This window comes from Patiria miniata, unplaced genomic scaffold, assembly GCF_015706575.1.
Source record: "Patiria miniata isolate m_02_andy unplaced genomic scaffold, ASM1570657v1 HiC_scaffold_4, whole genome shotgun sequence".
Taxonomy (NCBI): domain Eukaryota; kingdom Metazoa; phylum Echinodermata; class Asteroidea; order Valvatida; family Asterinidae; genus Patiria; species Patiria miniata.
The window spans coordinates 11,250,736-11,270,889 of record NW_024037071.1 but is presented as its reverse complement, the minus strand read 5'-3'; the positions used below and the strand labels follow the sequence as shown (position 1 = coordinate 11,270,889).

The following is a 20,154-nucleotide window of genomic DNA, read 5'->3' as shown; positions in this document are numbered from 1 at the left end:
ATCAGTGGTTAACCTGCTTTCTCACCCAACGCACAATGAGAGTGGTATTGGAAGGAGTAGCTTCTCGGGAAGTGCCGGTCGACTCTGGGGTCCCCCAAGGGACAGTGTTGGGTCCCTTGCTGTTCCTTTGCCACATCAATGACCTTCCAGCCAGTGTGACATCCAAAGTCCGTCTCTTCGCAGATGACTGTCTGCTGTACCGACAAATAGATGACCCCAGTGATCATGTCATCCTCCACCAAGACATCGAAAACCTGGAAACTTGGGCGGGAAAATGGGGAATGCGCTTCAATGCCAAAAAATGTAACATTCTCAGCATTAGGAATAAATCAACACGTTTCTACACATTAGACAACACTGTTCTTCATCAAGTACCTAGCAACCGGTATCTTGGTATACACATCTCTGAGGATCTCAAATGGAATACACACATATCCAGTATATCCAAGAAGGCTGGCTCCACTTTAGGTTTTCTTCGCAGAAACCTTAGGGGTTGCCCAGTCAACTGCAGAAGAACTGCCTACCTAGCTCTGGTACGACCAATCTTGGAATACGGAGCTACAGTATGGGACCCTTACATAAAAGCCAATATTGACCGACTGGAACGCATCCAACATCGAGCGGTACGCTTCATCACCGGAGACTACAGATCACAGAAGCCCGGTTGCCTCACAAAAATGCTACAAAATCAACAACTACCATCTCTGCAAGACAGAAGGAAACAATTACGACTCACATTCATGTACAAAGTGGTTAAGGGGCTAGTGCCAGCCATACCATCTCAGCTCTACCTAACATCTAAAAAACCTGGGAGACAAATTCGACCAAGAACACTTTTCAACTCTGCAACAACACACTCCATTGAAAGCTCCATAGCTGTCAACTCAAGGTGCTACAGAGTTCCTCGGAGCAACACAGATCAATTCAAGTACTCCTTCTTCAACAGAACTATAATTGACTGGAACCATCTAGAGGAATGCGTAGTCCAAGTCGACTCTGTTGATACCTTCAAATCCCTTTTCAGCCGCGGACCTCTCTCTCAATAAGTTACTGTACAGTGAACACCCTCTCTCTCTCCCGTTGCTCTTATGCCAGAATTGGTTTCTTGCAACGTATACACCTACAGATACAGATACAGATACAAGTCAATGCATATGCAGGAGTAGGCACACAGGAGGGCACTCTACAAGTATGCACTCGCAAGTAGAATCAGCCCTCACTTCTGTTGGTGGGGGGGGGGGGGGGAAATTCCAATAAACTTCTCTTACCCGTAGAGCAAAACTTCTCACACAGAATATTACCATTACAAGCAAGTGGGTTCCAGGGTACTATAAGTAAGCATACCACGTATGTTTCAGCCGCGCACTCAAAATATGAAATACTGATAATCAGCAAACAGGATGTCTGCAGTCTCAGTTTGACCCACTGAAGTATCGGTCATTATATAACCGACATACAGATCCTTGTCATTTGATTGGTGGAACTCACGTCACGTGACATTTGTTATTGTTCCCATTCACGCCGCGGCTCAAAAAGTACTATCCGCCCATGGGGAATGGGAAATACTATTCAACAGTTAGAATCATGACGCGGTATTTGTGTGCAAATGCATGCTGGTGTGCGCGTTCAGCGTTGCGCGTATTTTTCCAAAGAGCCAGCGCTACAGCGTTGGGTTCAAATATTTTTGTGAAAGGGTGGTTTGAAAGAGAGAAATATATTTTCCTCCAGTTTGGTATTGAAAAAAAAGTTCAAATATATCAAATGACAATGATCTACATGTCAGTTATATAAAAAAATATTGAGTGGCTTTAAATTGTGAAATGGGAGGAATATTATTGCTCGGTAAAATCTGGACTTTTCCAGTTCACTCGGCTTCACCTCGTGAAATGGAAAAGTCCAGATTTTACCTCGCGATAATATTCCTCCCATTCCACACTGAGCCACTCAATATTTGTATAACATCACGCTCAAAGTTCTTTCATAAATTTTTCTTTCCACGTGGACAGGAATTTAAGGCAATCAAAGTCACTTTTGCAAACCTTAGCGTAAAAAAACACAGAGTATTTGATACAATTCTTTTGTTTTTCCGTGTTGTGTAGTACAAAAGTATTGGGTCACAAATTCAAAACAGGCGACAGTTTAGGGGATAATTTTTCAGTTTTGCCGAGTTACTGTAAACTTGTCTTCACTGACAAATGGTAAAGGATGCCACGGAAAGTGTGATGTATAGATATTTAAGTCGGAAACCGTTTCAATGAAAAAAGTAAGGTCTCACATTATAGGTTTTTTCGTTGAATGTGACGTTATTGTGCACGTACACTGTACACGGACCCTGGATCTGACCCGAAAACATAGCCCGCTAGCCACGCCACGCGCGCTCCATTGAAAATGTATACATTTAACTGAAACGATTTACAACTGACTGGTTCCAGGCCCTGAAATGCAGTTAAAGAGGTTGTGGAATGCTCGAAGACATTTCTGTCATTTTTCGGGTATATGTAGCCTAAGGTGTGATGAAATAAAAACGACTATTGTTTCTGTCATGAAATGAGTACAAAAGGTACTTTTGAGAGCTGTTTTTCAGGTCCAGTTTCGACCCGAACGTGCAACTGTGTAAAAGTCGTCGTTGCGGGCAGCAAACAAAACACAGTAAATCGTGACGTAATAAACAGGACTCGTGTATGCTCAGTAGCATACACGAGTCCTGTTTATTACGTCACGATTTACTGTGTTTTGTTTGCTGCCCGCAACGACGACTTTTACACAGTTGCACGTTCGGGTCGAAACTGGACCTGAAAAACAGCTCTCAAAAGTACCTTTTGTACTCATTTCATGACAGAAACAATAGTCGTTTTTATTTCATCACACCTTAGGCTACGTATACCCGAAAAATGACGGAAATGTCTTTGAGCATTCCACAACCTCTTTAAGTGTGATCATCAGTGTTGGAGGTCTCGAGGCCGGTCTCGAGGCCGGCCTCGGCCTCGAGGCCGGCCTCAAGGCCGATTTTCATGGCCTCGGCCTTGGAGGTGCAAGGCCTCGGCCTTAGAGCCTTCCGGCCTCGGTGAATCGGTCGAGGCCGGCTCGAGGCCGCCCATTTTGATGTGTTTTCTATTCTAATTAATTTTAATTTTTTACTGTATCAAACCCTCTGCCGCATTGGGTTCCGTGAAACGAACACATATACAATGCACGCACGAATGAACTGGAAATGGTTGGATTGAACGTACTCACGTACGTAGCATCTTTGCCTAGCCTGCGCTTCAGCTTCCCACGTGCGTGCACGCTTTATAACTGTTAACGCGTGCCAGACTACATAAGTCTGGCACCAATTCCATTTGCGTTCAATAACATGTGGTAGTAGACTAGTCTGGTTGCAGTGTTGTACAAAATTTTCTCGTTTTGCCTCTGTACCCCAACCTTTAAAAATGATTTGCTGCAAGGTGCGGCAAGCTTAATCATTTCTTTTTATAGGCCACTGTTTCAGTAAAAGTCTGAACTTTCTGGGTACGATCGAGTGTTCTAGTCAGTACCATTTTTTTTCTCATAAAGATATGATAAAAGCAATTACGATTTATCAAGTAGATTTTATTTTTACACGGTGATTTAAATGAAAGTTCCGGCTCACACGGTAATGTTTGGCGCAAATGGTCGATATGGAAAGCGCGATTTCAGAATTAGTTTTTCCATCCAAATGAATACAAAGTTCTGAATGAATGTTTTAATAATAGGAGTCAGTATTCCGCCCCCCCTTGCCCCGCCCCCCCTCGCGACGCCCACGTCATGTACTGCGGTATTAACAGTGATAATGCGTGGACACTTATCCTGTTGTGTGGAGCGGGATTGGAACTATGCTTTGCCCGTGCGCAACGGCGGGCCGTCTTGCTATTGTCTGGTCGCATCGCGGTGTTTGCTCGGCGCGCGCGCGCATGGACAGCGCGAAGGTCGGGGGGGGGGGGGGTTGTAACTTTTTGCTTATGAGTTCTAAAAACCTGATTCAAAAACTCAAAATTAAGCCATTTAAATTGTTGTATCTCCAAAGGGCAAACACCTATGAGCCTGATTCAAACGCCATTGATTTTGTTGTGTAATTTGCTTTCAGTGATACAAAACTTGGGATTTCTTTCTTTAAAAAATAAAATTCGCTGGACTCCCTACAAGAGGAAACCCATTGCAAGCTGTAAATTTGTAAGCCAGGCACTCCAAAACTCATTGATTTCAACTAAAAAGATGTTAAAACTTCCAACATAATCTTAGCCTTGTTTTAGTGATTTATATTTGTTTACGTGTTTTGACAAAATGTTTGATAGCTGGCCTCGGCCTCGGCCTCGGAGGTGGTGGCCCCGGCCTTGGCCTCAGAGGTTGTGGCCTCGGGCTTGGCCTCGGCCTTGGAGGTTGTGGCCTCAACTACAACACTGGCGTTCAAAGATTGCACTGGAGACCAGTCTATTTGTGCACGAAGCTTTCAGAAGGGGTTTACTCGAAAAATGACGATTTTTATAAGCTACAGGTTTGCTTATTACATCAAATCACCTGTGAAATGAAGATAATCTATCATCCTTTTCGATGGTACTACGGCTGATCTAAGGTAAACTCTGCAAATTTACCAAATGTGTAAACCAAACTTAAAAGCGAACGATGTTTTTCCGTTTCATTTTGTACGTTTTTTGTCCATCATTTTTGTTTTTTAATTATTTTTGAAAAAGGTTTTAGCGCCGTTACCACACTGTAGAGACAATTATATCTTTGTTCACTTGGTCTACTGATACATTTTGGTTTGAATCATCTTTTAAGTACGTTCGAGAAGGATACATTTTAAGACATGAAAACCAGACAACCATTCAGTGTGTCGTCTGCTACTGCTGTTTGCATGCCGATGACGCGGAGGAAACCATTGCGCATGCGTGAGAAGACAACTAAATGCACGCACGGTCTATGGGGCCGAAACATACGTAGTACGAGATGGCCAGAAGGTCGCAAGGAAGAATAGACCCTACTGCTAACAACACCCACCTACATGTATGCTAAAGAAACCAGGGAAAATGCCACTCACCAAAGATTTGTCAATAAAGATCTGTCAATATTGCCGGCACCCCCCTTCCTTCAAACCTGGGCGTTCTGTTCATTAACTGTCGTAGCATCAGAAATAAACTGGTGGAATTCTGGAACATCCTGCACACCGCTAAACCTGGCATCGTCATCCTTACAGAAACCTGGTTATATCCCAACATTTCTAACCATGAAGTCTTTCCCCCCGAACTAGACTATGAGCTGTATAGGAGGGACAGATCAGACAGTTGAGGTGGAGTCGCCATCGGCGTGGGTTCTGGTCTGGATGGAAAAATCATCCAGACAGCCGACAATTGTGAGGCTCTCTTTGTCGAGATCGATCTCAAACACAGAAACGCCAAACCACAAACATGCGAATCTCTCATTGTTGGCGCAGTATACCGCCCCCCACGCTCAAATGAGAACTACTTAGAGTGCCTGTGTAGTTCCATACATAACATTTCCAGCAACAACAGGAAATCCATTGTGTGGATAGGTGGCGACCTTAACCTGCCCGACATTGAGTGGTCCAGTTCATCTGTCATTGGTCATCGGTATTCACAAAGCCTTAGTAATAATTTCATCACCACACTGGCCGAATCTGGACTTGATCAGATTGTTTCGTTTCCCACCAGACTAGACAATACCCTAGATCTGTTCCTCACCAACAGACCATCATGTATTAACAAGTGCCTCCCAATCCCAGGCATTAGTGATCATGAGATCGTCTTCGTTGACACAGACATCAAGCCTAAACGCCAAAGACCCGTGAGAAGGAAAATATACCTTTGGAATAAGGCCGACATGCAACAGATCCGCTGTGAAGGAAATAAGATGAAAGATGAATTTGTAACCAAATTTGATGCTTCATCCCCTGTCAGCGAGATGTGGGACACCATAGAGTTAAAACTCTCCCAAATCTTGGACCTTGTTCCATCCAAATTCACATCTAGTCGTTTCAACCAGCCATGGATAACCTGCAAAATCAAGCAGCTCAGTAGGCAAAAACAACGTGCTTACAACGAGGCTTGTTCCCATCGCCGTCATCGCAATCACCGTCACTGGGCCAGGTACAAAGTCCTGAAGAAATGTATGCAGAACGCATGCAGAGAAGCATACAACAACTACATCAACAACATTGTGTGCCCAGATCTCAAGTCAAATCCCAAGCGTTTCTGAAGCCATATCTCAAGCAAGCGCTGTGACAACAATGGTGTTGCCCCTCTTCGTGGCCCCAGAGGAGCTACATACACTGGAAGTAAGGATAAGGCAAATATTCTCAATGACCAGTTTTGTTCTGTCTTCAACAAAGATGAGGATCCATCCACCATGCCAGTCCTTGGCCCTAGTCCATTTCCTACTATGGATCACATACAGATAAATGTCAACGGCGTAATCAAATTGCTGAAGAAAATAAATCCTCATAAAGCCACCGGCCCAGATAATATTCCAGCTCGTCTGTGAAAGAACTTGCTAACAGCCTTGGACCTGAACTCTCCATCTTGTATCAAGCCTCGTTGGACAGTGGGGATCTCCCTGAAATATGGAAATCAGCCACCGTTGCACCTGTGTTCAAGAAAGGAGATAGGAATAAACCAGCCAACTATACAGGCCCATCTCACTCACAGCCATCTGCTGCAAACTTCTAGAGCATATCATACACAGCTCCATCATGCAGCACTTCCAGGCTTACAACATCCTGTCTGACAATCAACACGGTTTCCGTAAAGCCCGCTCATGTGAATCCCAGCTCATCATCACCATGGATGACATTGCCCACAACCTGGATGAAGGTCTTCAAACTGACCTCATACTATTGGACTTTTCGAAGGCATTTGATAAAGTTCCCCATCTTCGTCTCCTCCATAAGCTGAATTACTACGGCATCAATGGCAGTGCACTTACCTGGATCAGCAACTTCCTTCAGGGTAGAGTCCAGAAAGTTGTCCTGGAGGGGGAGTCGTCAGCTCAATCCCCTGTGTCATCCGGCGTACCCCAGGGTACTGTCCTTGGCCCCCTTCTATTCTTGGCCTATATCAATGACCTCCCAGGCTGTATTTCTGAAGACTCCAGTGTTAGACTGTTTGCTGACACAGTGCTATCTACCGTGTCATAAACAACATCGACGATGCCGACCATCTCCAGCAGGACCTCAACACCATGCAGGAGTGGGAGAGGAAATGGCTCATGGAGTTTCATCCAGAGAAATGTCAAGTACTTCACATCACCAAACGTCGCAAACCGGTAAAGTTCACTTATTCCATCCACAACCACCCTCTGAAGGCAGTACCATCAGCTAAATACCTAGGGGTAGAACTCACTGACAACTTATCCTGGAACAGACATGTAGACACCACCTCCAAGAAGTGCTTGAGATCCCTTGGCTTCCTACGACGCAACTTGAGCAACTGCCCTCGTGAAGTAAAGACCCGCTGCTATACCACCCTTGTGCGGCCTATTGCTGAGTATGCCAGTTGCGTATGGGACCCTTCCACAAAAAGGAACATCACCAAAATTGAATCTGTCCAGCGTAGTGCTGCCCGGTACATTATGAATAACTACTCCAGAGACAGCAGTGTCAACACCATGCTGAGTAAACTGGGTTGGGAGTCTCTACATCACCGAAGAGCCATCTCCAAAGTCACAATGATGTACCGGATCACCAACAAACTCATCGACATCCCAGACAACCACCTTATCCCGGTCAACTCATCTACCAGAGGCAACAGCCAGAAATTCCTCATCCCACCCACCCGTACAACCTTACTGAAGGGTTCCTTCTTCCCAGACACCATCCGCCTGTGGAACTCACTGCCCCAGCAAGTTGTTGAGTCACCAACCCTGGATGTCTTCAAGACCAGAGTGAATGGTGTCACCTTCAGATAACCAAGCTGTCCCAAAATAGCTCTTTTTTTTTACTTGCACATATTTGTCTTTTTATGCCTCGAGTTATGTCTGCACCTGCTTGTTTGCACTTTAACCAATGTGCGAGTATACTCCAGCGGGGGTTTCTGCAAAGTATAGGAAGATGATAATGATGATGACGTGTGTGCATATGCTCTAAGCCGTAAGGTGTAACATGAATATTTACATTCTTTTGATTCTTAACCAATCAGACTACTCCGTCCAAATCTGGTAGCAATTTCCATAGGCCGTGTACAAAGCAGAGAACAAGTTATTCAAGTCGGTTATTGGAGTAGACGTACAGGCATATTTAGGTCGAGGAAGCAATAACCTTCCCTGCTTGCAAGTGCTATACTGCACGCTACACGGTACCTTCTCTACGGGATTGGTGGCTTTTCTGACAGAATTCTTGCTAAAATCCGACAGAGCTGTTTGGCAAGAATAAGTCAGAACAAGGACAGAAGTAGTACGTTGCCAGAAAGGGGGTGCTGTTCCTGTAGGTTTGTGTCTACAATACCAGAGTTAGGTGGAGAAAATCCAAAAGAGGCAGGTTCAACAACAAAGCCGACCCAAGGATGGGTTAATGCAAATGGGCTTAAAGCTGCGGTTCGGATAGCCCTAAAGGGGATGGGTCCAAAAAATATATCCGGAAAGCAAGAGCAGTAGCAGTGGTGTATTCCAGGATAAAAATTCAAAAACATTGGGAACATCCCGCTACATTTATTATTTTAAAGAAAATTACATACTTGTAGAGTGGGAGAATTTAACCTAAACATTTTTGCTACATGGGTTGCCGAGGTTAGGTAGGCGCAGCTCTATTTGACAGAAATATCCCGAGTTGATGTCCTGAGGGCTCAGTGGCGCACCTAAGGGGGGGGGGGCCTTGAGCCCCCTCTCCCAAGCGGTTGTAAAAAAATTGGGGGGGGGGCCCCCAATTTTTTTTAGTTCCACAATTTGACCGAGGTGATACATTTATGTACATATGTGGCCTATTCTCTAGTAGTATAATGGGGGTATAAATGGCGCCACCAATGTCAAAATAGTCTATTCTCCCCCCCCCCCCCTTCAAAAAAAACAACAAAATTTTGACAATATTTGTGAATTTTTTTGGTGAGCCTCCCCCCCCCCAAAACCCCAAGCCAAATCCTGGGTGTGCCACTGTGAGGGAACAACAGCAGAATTGATTTTACACAATGGGAGTGATAGAAACCTATAGATATAGGTGACCATGCATTCTGGGCCTTTAATAATACAGACGGAACACACAGAACAAGTGAGAACCCTTTTTTTGGGAATGATAACATGGTGCATTTATAGCAGAAATACTGTACAGCACAGCAGCACAAGTCTGCCTGGCTACAAAGCAAGGACAAGGGTGACAGTGATACCAGGTATGCAGCAGGATGAAGTAGCGAGTAACCCTTTTCGTGAAAAAGAAGAAAAACGGAACCTTAACAGTGAAACTGTATGGCATGACTGTACATCAGAGAGCAGAGTTGCGGAGGTAGGACAAGTGGAGCGCAGTTTGACAGGAATCCTTCACGTCATGCACATTTTTGGTTTCCATAAAATTCTGAGGGTAATTTTTTTAAGAAATCAATGTACCAAAACTAATTTAAAAAACTCTGACTTTTACACGTTAATTTTCCTTTTCAAGGGGCCCTGAAGCACGCCACATGGGGTCAACTTTCAGGCTCTATACACGTTTTACATGTATGCACATTGTTGATAAGGGACATTCTATAAAAGTAAAACAAAAACATGCGGGATAGTGAAAAAACCCACGGGCTAGTTAAGAGCCTGTTTCAGTAGCCTGGCTGGCTAGTGAACAAAAAAGTTAAGGTCGAACCCTGAATAGCTTTGGTCAATGCCATGCAGGCAAAGCAGCATGACTGCCTAGATGCAGAGTGTGAATTGCCGAGGTTTGGGAATAATGCAGCTCCACTTTACAAGCAACTAGTCATTGGAAGAGGGGAGTACAGAATTATGAAAACATGGTGCAGGTATGAGGCAGGTGCAGCTCTGCTAACTCTTCCTGCCAAATGCATCAACAAAACTGTAGAATACTCAAAGATAACAAGAAAGACGTAGACGACAACTGCAAATAATTTAGTGTAACTAAAAAGGCTTAGAAAAAACAGACAACAGCAAATGTAGGAGCTCTTGCAAAACAGGTCTTTCCTGTGGCATGCGTCAAAAGAAAAGAGGACGAGTCATGGTGGCTGGGCCACACGGTACTGTGGGAAATAAATCCTAGTGAATGGCTAGCCCCTCTAGGAGAATATTTCATTTGTAGTAATGCTCTACGGGTAAATTAAGCGTAGTAAACTCCACTTTTTTCCCTTATTTAGCCCTATAATGTTTAATGAATATTTAATAATGACTACATACGTGATGCTTCCTCTCAATTTCTTTGAGTATAGCTCCGTGTGCATCTGTCATCTTGTCTATCATTCCATGTTCATCGGATAGATTCTGTAAGGAAATGGAATACTAGAACTGCATTACAAATATATAATAGAAAAACAAGGTCCAGTGGGACATATTAAATTCAATAATTATCTCTTGTAGGTGGAACAGTCCCAATACTGCAGTTTGGACAATGACGAAGTGTCCTGGCTGTTATTGTCCTGTTTTTTTTAACCTGTGATTTCACTGGTCTAGAACAGTTATGTGTTGCAAATTATCTCCGACTTGCGGGCTAGCCAGTAAACCTCACAACTGAGAACTGCAACTGTGCAGTCTCAAGTCTGGCAGGAAAGTTTGAAGTAATCAAAAGGTTACACTGCAGTGATTTAAAGATATAGTCCATCATTTGTAATTTGTGCATTTTGTTCGTTTGAAGCAACAAAAGTGCTCAAAATCTGAAGAAGGGTACTGAACAACTAACCTGATGAAGTTTCAGCTCAGCTTCAGCTGTATATTCCAAGAAAACAGCATTCTAGGATCTCAATTTCAAATCAAAAATTGCTGAATCATGGTTTGAATTGCGCCTGAATTCAGCGTCCGAGACACATTCTCGCTGAGCCAATTGCAGCTACGCGATGTCGCGCATTGATCTGACGAATAGCAACCGGGGGTGCGTGTGCGTTGTGCCAAATAACAAAACGAACTACTAATTAATATTTTGCTACGGTGCGTCTTAAGAAGCACCTTTGGAAAGGCCTTCTTTCATTGATTACTTCAAAATGACAGCTTGCCAGAAAGAATAACTTCACAGGGAGTTTAGTCCCCTTACTATCTTTCAACCAAGTATGTTTTTCAACAATAATCATGCCAGCTACTTTTGGGACAGCTGCAAATGATGGACTATAGCAAGTTAGGCTGCATCCAAATTTCTTGGTTATGGCCGGAAATTACACACACCCATATGGAAGCGGCTGAAGCCACTGCCTATATGGCTCTAACACATAATGAAGGCTACATGTATGAATATGCTCCTTCCCAATACACTCCTAAAATGGGACCATGGTACATGTACATGTAACAAGCATGGTAAGCTGTCAAACTGAAAGTGTGTCAACACACAAATCCAGGATGTGTGTAGATTACAGACTTTGTGGCGAACTGACTCAGAGTTTTATGTTTGCAAAACAGAAAGAATACAAATTTAAAGTGAAAATGATCCAGAAAATGATCCAGAAAATGCCAAAATCAATGGGCCTTGAAGAGCCTCGACTCAAAATTGCAAGGCATTGATCCCTCAAGGCCAAGGCCAAGGATTTTGCCCCCAAGCCTTAAGGCCAAGGCCATGGCCCTAAAATTCAGCCTTAAGGCAACCTTCACCCTTTCAACTCAGCCCTGCGTAAAATCGATCGTTGGCGATCAACATTTTCAGAATATTGTACTTTGTGTTTTCCTCCCTCTTTTGACTAATATTAATACAATTTTTTAGCTTTATAGACTGGCTACCCAATGGTGGTGTTTGTTTATGTATCGAAATTACGTTTTCATAGGTGAAGTGAGAAAGATGCCAGACCTCTGTTGTTTACCGCGCATGCTTTGCAATTTGTGTTGTGACCGTTCGTGAAATCAAGTACGCTTTTTTGTCACCTGTTTTGCCCTAATTACTGCAGAAATATGCCGGGGAAGCTCTACTAAAAACTACAGATAACAAAGAACAACTCAAGAGGAACTTAGTTGACAAAGATGTTTTAAATCTTCTCGATTTGGGCGACAAAGTGATGAGAAAGGAGATAGCGAGACAGCGATGCACATCTTCTGAATGACATGTACTTGTAACATGCACATGTACATTGTACACTGATGTGTATATTTTCCCAGTATTTTTCATTGGCATAAAAGCCATAATGATCATACTGATACTTGAATAATATTCTAAATTTTATGTCACAATTTATGCAAGGAAACATTTAGCAATATACACTCAGTGGAAGGCATATTGTATTTTTACAAAAAAATCCTTTTCGGTCTCATGGAATAGTGAATAACTGATTGCATGGATTGCTTGAAAATGTATACATTTTGCACCAAACCTGCATTATTTATGTCATTTTTGGTCGGTTAATATTACAATAATTGCTTTTTTAGGTGTTTTCTCATTAAATGAGAGTTATATTTTGTAGCAATGCATGCAAAAGTCTTCTAGCAGTTTGTTTTCATACATTTGTGGCCAAAACCTAACAAAAAAGGACTAAAACAACCCAAAAATTTTGGTTTTAAAATGGCAGCCATTGAGAGAGGGAGGGGGTCATAGTTGGATCTTTATCTAATATGTTTTATTGCCTAGCTCACAAGCTTTCAGATGGTATATAAATTACTCAGACATAATAAAGAATACTACTGAAAAGAGTGCAGGACTTGAACTTAGTCAAAAAACCTCAAAATTAGGGCTGATGAGTTTAAAAGGTTAAGGCCAAGGCTGAGCATCAAGGTACTACGTCACTGGCCTATAGACTCATGCATTATTCTCACATGTAGCCAAGCAATTTGGATGATGCCTTACAAGCCTATGTATCTTACTGACTTATTTGCAACATCAGAGTTCATTGATTGGAAAATTCAGAGTCTTGCCAACAGAGTACAACCACTGAAATTCCAAAACAATCCCAAGATGCCATACGATATGTATAGTCTACCTCAGATGTATATTGCTCATCTTGGAACTGATCGATCTTGTCAGCAGCTTTCTTGACAGAAGGCATGTCCATGGCGTAGATATTGAGAATAATGGTTTCTTGGAGACTTTCGTCATCTGTTGAAGCATCTGCAGTGGCACCAGATATAGCACCAGACAAGGCAGACATGAACTTCCCTGTCAACCAAATGCAGACAGTTGCATACAGTAACACACAAAATAAATCATGCTGTTCTATCTCTTTGCACTGAGCAAGAGGTGCATTAAAGGGATATGCAACAGAGTTTCAAATAATCCACTTTACTTGGGTTCAAGAAAGTTCTTTTTCTGTCTTTGATTTGCCATTTCTTAATGCTGAAGCTATTTTCATACCCATGAGCATGAAGGTGATGTCATATAAGGCACACTGGTGCAGCTGCTATGGCATCAAAAAGCTCCGTCTTTTTTTGAATTCTGGTTCTTTTTTTCCCTTTTTTTTTTGGGGGGGGGCATTTCAAGTTGAATAAGTACCTGACAACCAATCACTGCTCAAATTTTATGTACAGATATAGTATTTCAAAATGAATAAAACTGCTGCAATCAAAAACATTAAGGCGGATTGATGTTCCGATCTTAAGATCTACCGCAGAGGCAAAATGACCAAAATAGTATTTGTTTGATGCAGGTGGTGCTACAAAATGAGTTTAGTAACAAGTTATTTACCCAGGCCTTTAGAGAAAAAGCCTTTTTGCTCTTTGAATGAAGTGCCAACTTCTTTCTGCAGGGCATCTTGAAATCCAGAAACCATGTCTCGCTGGAATATGACTAGACGGATGAGACGGAGATATTGAGGCTTCTTACGGACTGCAAATTCACCGACAGCTGTCATTATGGCACTAGCGCAATCGGCAACTGATTGACCAGCTTGGCCTGAAAAACAAATGTTGTTTTGAATCTGTTTTATTACACTAAAATGTATAACAGTATTTAATGAGGGTATCCTTACTACATGTAGCTTATGCTGATAACTTTATGTACACACAATTTAGTAAAAATCAGCAAATTTAAGCAATTAACAGGTTGTGCAACATCGATTCATAAATGTAATTACAAAAAAAATATATACACCTAAATATATTTTAAATTGATTAGTTACAAATAAATAAATTGAAAAAAAGAAGAAGTTTATATACTAAAAAATAAGTATTAACAGACAGTAGACTCGGCCCAAAATACAAACAGAGAATTTCAAATTTTGTTCAGAAGACAGTGCTTTTGGAAATTTAACCTCAGTACATTGTACAATTTGATAAAATTCACATTGAGTTTACTCACAGGATATTTTTCCTTGTAACAGATTCACAGACCCCTCACAAATCAAAAGCCTATTTACTGATCTTCTATAACACTTAAAAAATTTAATGCTATCTACGCTGCCCGTTTTTGTCTCCAATGTGTCTCGTGATTTGTGCACATTAAGTTGAAAATTAGCCAGGCATACCAGGCGTATACCAGAGATGTACGACTTGTGACTCAGACTCAGGTCTTACACGAGTCACACATTTGGCGACTCAAACTCAGGCTTAAATCACCAAATATTATCAGAGACTCGGACTCGACAGTCAGATTTGACACAATTGGACATGGGACTCAGACTCGATGTAATTGATTCTGACTTGACAGCAAAATGACAAATAATGCCCTTTTTATAAATTTGACAATTTTTTGGGCAAAATATTATTATTTAATTGGAATGATAACATTTTACTTAAATTGTACCATGCATCTTCTTCGGTACTGAGTAACCATTAAAACATTATGCTGTTTTACAAGGAAAATCTACGATTGTTTCGTTTATTTTACCCATGCACTTCTGGGTTTTGTGTCACTTTTTTTTCTTGAATCTTTTAAGTGACTTGTGACTCGGAATCAGACTCAGACCCAAAGGACTCAGACTCACATTTGGACATGACACTAAGGAGTCTATCAGACTCGCACTCACGGTTTAACCCTAAAGGGGCCGGGTTATTTTGACCATCTCTCAGCCGGGGGGGGGGGGGACGGATTCCGCCCCCCCCTAAGATCTCGGCCATCGAGTGAAGAAATTTTTTGAAACTCAACACATGCATAGAGCAACTCTTCCTAAACATACCCAAGAAATTTCATGACTATAGGTCAAAGGGTTTTGGAATTATGGCTAATTAATTATTCATATGTACGAATGGCAATTCTGCTCTGTGTACACGACGTATATGCGAAAATTCAGTTTTCACGGAAAATTTTTCGCTACGCGGCAACCCGTGGTCCGATTTTTATGTTTTTAGTATCAAAAGATGCGCAAAGCTCGAGGCTAAAAAGTCATAACAGCTCGGGTCGCGAAAAAATTTTTTTAGAGGCTATCACGGAAAATGTTGGGGGGGGGGGCGGATTCCGCCCCCCCCCCCCCCCCGGCCCTTTTAGGGTTAAGGACTGACTTACACGCAATGAGAACTGTCATGAGTTCCAGCTTCATGCAATTCATACACGATGTCCATCCCTCAAAAATAGGTGTGGAAAGCAATCTTCTTACCTGTGCCCAATGCTGGGAAGGAAACTGACTTGAGCTTGATTTTCTCTGCTTCATTCAAGCTCCTCAGCACAACAGTTTTGATTTCTTCCACTGTTCTGGGAGTGACAACATGGAATATACAGCTGCTCTGAAGTCGCCCGGCAGTAGTGACGTACATCAGTTTCCTTGGGTCTATTGGGGAACAAAGTGATACACTGAAAAACATGTATTGATAGTTTAAACACATTTCTTATTGTGTTGACAGGTTTGAATGTACACGTTTAGCTTTTCTGTAACATGCTTAGGTACATGCACATGAGGAACGCCTGTTAGTACTGTGAAGCATAAATGGTAACAATAAATCGATTGACTTTTCGGGTTGAAGTCAAATGCCAAGACAACTACACACCTTTATCACTCCATTTTATAACCGGTCTCAGAAAAACGAACTTTAACACAGACCTGCCCACCTTTGGAATCGAAAAACTGTATTCTGAGTCTCCAGAAGTTGTATTTTTCATAAAAAAAACTGTATTTTTCAAAAATATGCATACACAGGCTAAACGAACAAATAAATGTGGCTGCAATGCTCCATTTTTAATACATCTTAATTAAAGTTATAAAAAAAATGACCAGAGGTCTCCTTGCAGGTGGTAAACACAATCAAACAATTTGCATGAATACGGATATTGATCATATACCTTATTCATAAACAAACTGCTTTAAAATCTATTCAATACAAGCAAGTCTATCTAAACATAAACTAAAGACTAGACTTCCTCATGTTTGAAACAATTAAACCTACAATGTATAATGCAGTTGAAAATTCATATGACTTTTGAGTATAATCTAAGCTCATTCGTGTTTTATCACGTCGCCGCCAAGTGCCAGATTGATTCTTGAAATGAATCATAATTCACGGGCACGCACTGAATGTTTAAAAAAATGCTCAGGGATCAAACAGAGTTTTATTTTAAACTTGGCCTACCCGAAAAAGAAATCGATTTTTTGCATTTGCTGGCTGATTTACCTGGTTCAGTTTGGGCCGCCCGCTTTAATTGTTGATTTTTCTGATTATTGAATTAGTCTCAGAACGTAGTATCAAACTTTACAATTCATGTTTGACATGACGGAACACCACGTGCACGCACGTTGTGACTATCGTACACGAACAGCAAAATGTATTCTGTGTAGCGTGCGTGCACTGAGAAAAAGAAAGTCTGTTGACTGCACATAAGATCTGCCGTACGTACTCCTGCTGGTATGTGTGTGTATGAATACGGACATTTATTTTTTGAGGCAGGGGTGCCGCTGCTTGAAGTATCGGCACACTCCGGGAATGGACTGGTTCTAGCTTGTGATACCATGTACATAATGTACATCATACAGTGGGAAGGGCGAAACCAGATTCAGTTCGTGCATGCAGTACATCACTTGCTTGGCTGCTTGCAATTTACGTTGTTTCAGCCAATTTTATCTGGCAGAAATCTACACTCACAGCCGATTTGAACTAGGATTTTTCCAGGCGTGTCAAATTGGTCAAAATCCGTATTTTATGGGGGAAAAACGTAGTCGTATTTTCTACAAATTCTGTACAAAATACGGCAGAATCGTACTAATTGGCAGGTCTGTTAAAATATGAATTTGATGTTTTTACAAATTGTAATTGATGGCACTTGCAGACTTTCCTATATAGTCTTGGCCCAAGACTGTATTTGGATATGTTCATATATGTACTGCATGGCGCTGGCAAGCGCATCAAAACGTCATCAACGTAGAGGGCACTATCCTTAACCTTTAACTGTATTAAACTTTTTAAAAAGTGACTGCAAAAAGACAAAGATAGCTGCGACAAAGCCCTATGTTCTGTTTGAACAGACATAGCTCTAGTTTTTACTTTATTGGCTTTTTCGCAAATTTGTGAAAAAGCCTTTCTTTTTGTTTTGAGTTTTGGCTTTTCCGTTGAACAGCGGAAAAGCCTTTCTTGTTGTTCAGATTTTTTCCTTTCTTCTGTTTGATCTTTTTGGGTCCACCCCAAATCCCATTGACTTTGTACACGTTTTTGGTGTGACACACTTTTGACCTAAAACAAAGTCCTATTGCAATGAAACTTACCTCAGGTAAAGACCCTATAGTGAAGTTGTGTCTCGAAGAGTGACATCATGATTACATCATCATGGGTCACGTGAGGTCATCACAAATGTGCATATTTTGAAGGCCTACATCTACAGAACAGTAAGTTCGATTGGGTTGAAACTCGGTATATAGGTAGACCGGGATGTGTTATAGGTAAAAATCGAGATGACAGATGACGTCCTCGTGCGATTTAATATAATTTTTGTGAATTTTTGGAGCTTTAAGCCATATCTCACGAATGCAACATGCAAAATTCAAAAATGTCTTTGTAGTTGGTTTGTCAGGGTAATAGGTATATACCCACAATTTTTAAAAATGTGTGACGTCACGATGACGTCATCAAAAACGTGATTTTCCCAAACGCACATAACAGAAGTTCCCATCATCAGAAAACTTTGTGGATAGGTAGATAATGTCACAAGTATGCAAAATTTGAAATGATGTCACCATGATGTCATCAGTTGATATTTTATGATTTTCTTAATATTTAAGATTTTATTCCGCTTTCACAATTTTACACTCTCTTTCATAGGATCGACGTCAAACTTTGTGCACATCAAGACCACAATGAAAACGTGCATTGACAAATGTTGTTACGATGACGTCATCGCAGGACAAGTGACGTCGATCATGTTTTAAGGTGTAAATTTTAAAGCCCCATATGTGGAGAAGTATAGTCCTGTAACTACGGTATGTTCTTGCATATGGACATACACATGATACAAAAAAGAAATACAGAAAAGCCCTATGTTCTGGTTATCGAACAGACATAGCTCTATTTTTTTTTAGTTTCTTCTTTTTGTGCCAAAGATCCCATAGACTTTTGTACATGATTTTAGTACACGCCACTTTCGGCATTGAACCTTGTCATACATCATTCAAATTAAGCATGTATGCATTGTTCTTATGGAAGAGTGGCGTCATGATTACGTCATCTGGAGTCACGTGATGTCATCACAAACGTGCATATTTTGAAGTCTTATATCTACAGGACTGTAAGTCTGATTGGGTTGAAACTTGGTACGTGGGTAGACCGGGATGTGTTATAGGCAAAAAACGAGGTGACGTCATGATGACGCCATCATGCGATTTTATATGAATATGTGAATTTTGGGACCTTGAAGCCATATCTCGCGAATGCGCAACATGCAAAATTAAAAAATCTTTTTGTAAATGATTTGTTAGGTAATACATGAAGGTATTTGCACAAATATCGAAAAGTGTATGACGTCATCATGACATCATCAAAAATGCAATTTTTCAAAACACCTGTAAGGAAAGGTCTGATCGTCATGAAACTTGGTGGGTAGGTAGATAATGGTACTAGTATGCAAAGTCCCAAGTGACGTCACGATTACATCATCGGTCGATTTTTTATGATTTTCTTAATATTGATAATTATATTCTGCTTCCAAAATTGCAAACTTCCTTTCATTGGATTGACTTAACTTGGTTCAAACCAAGACCACAGTGACAAAATGTGCACTGAGAAGGGTTTCAAGATGACGTCATCGCAGGGCATGTGACGTCATAAAGCTTTATTTTGGAAATATTCTAAGCCTTGTAAACAACCTTTAACCGTATTAAACTTTTTAAAAAGTGACTGCAAAAGGACAAAGACAGCTGCGAAAAAGCCCTATGTTCTGTTTAAACAGACATAGCTCTAGTTTTTTTTTTTTTCCAGTCATTTTGCCCATAGCATTTGTGCACGTTTTTTGTCCCTACCACTTAAGGCACTAAAATCAATCCAATTGCCTTTATACTTGGCACACACTTAGACCAGCACGTGCTGCTGTGTGCCAAACATTGACGTCATCATGACGTCATCATGAGCCATGTGACATCACATTATATGCGATTTTTCTGTTGCGACCATTTTCAAGCAGAATTCAGCTAGATCTCTCAGATTGGGCTAGATCTCCAGAACTACAAGTCCGATTGGAATGAAAGTTGTTATGTACTTAGATCTAGGGATGTGTTACAGATGAAAATTTAAGTGACGTCACGATGACGTCATCAAGTTACATGTGACGTCATATTAAAAATGTATATTTTAAAAGCCAATATCTCCTGAACTACAGGTCTGATTGGGTTGAAACTTGCAATGGTATGCACCTAAACCGGGATGTGTTATAGATGAAAATTTAAGTGACGCCACGATGACGTCATCAAGTGACATGTGACGTCATATTAAAATTCCATATTTTGAAGGCCAATATCTACAGAACTAGGTCTGATTGGGTTGAAACTTGGTATGTACCTACACCAGAATGTGTTATTGATGAAAATGAGAGTGACATCACGATGACGTTCATCACGCAACATGTGACGTCATAGTAAATATGCATATTTTGAAGGCTAATATTTACAGAACCACTAGGCCGATTGGGTTGGAAGTTGATATGTACCTAGACCGGGATGTGTTATTGATACAAATTGA

General features: G+C 41.3%; 1 protein-coding gene across 3 annotated transcripts in view; it reads right to left on the bottom strand.

Annotated features, from left to right (window-relative positions):
* Positions 1 to 20,154, bottom strand: part of LOC119740136 (protein mono-ADP-ribosyltransferase PARP14-like) — a 76,230-nt gene that overhangs the window by 9,997 nt on the left and 46,079 nt on the right. For all 3 annotated transcript variants that reach the window (XM_038215340.1, XM_038215342.1, XM_038215343.1), the window contains 4 exons: positions 15,600 to 15,770; positions 13,754 to 13,960; positions 13,053 to 13,228; positions 10,345 to 10,428 (listed from right to left, as the gene is read on the bottom strand). In XM_038215340.1, the coding sequence (XP_038071268.1) occupies positions 10,345 to 10,428; positions 13,053 to 13,228; positions 13,754 to 13,960; positions 15,600 to 15,770 (638 nt within the window). The remainder of the gene's footprint in view (positions 1 to 10,344; positions 10,429 to 13,052; positions 13,229 to 13,753; positions 13,961 to 15,599; positions 15,771 to 20,154) is intronic.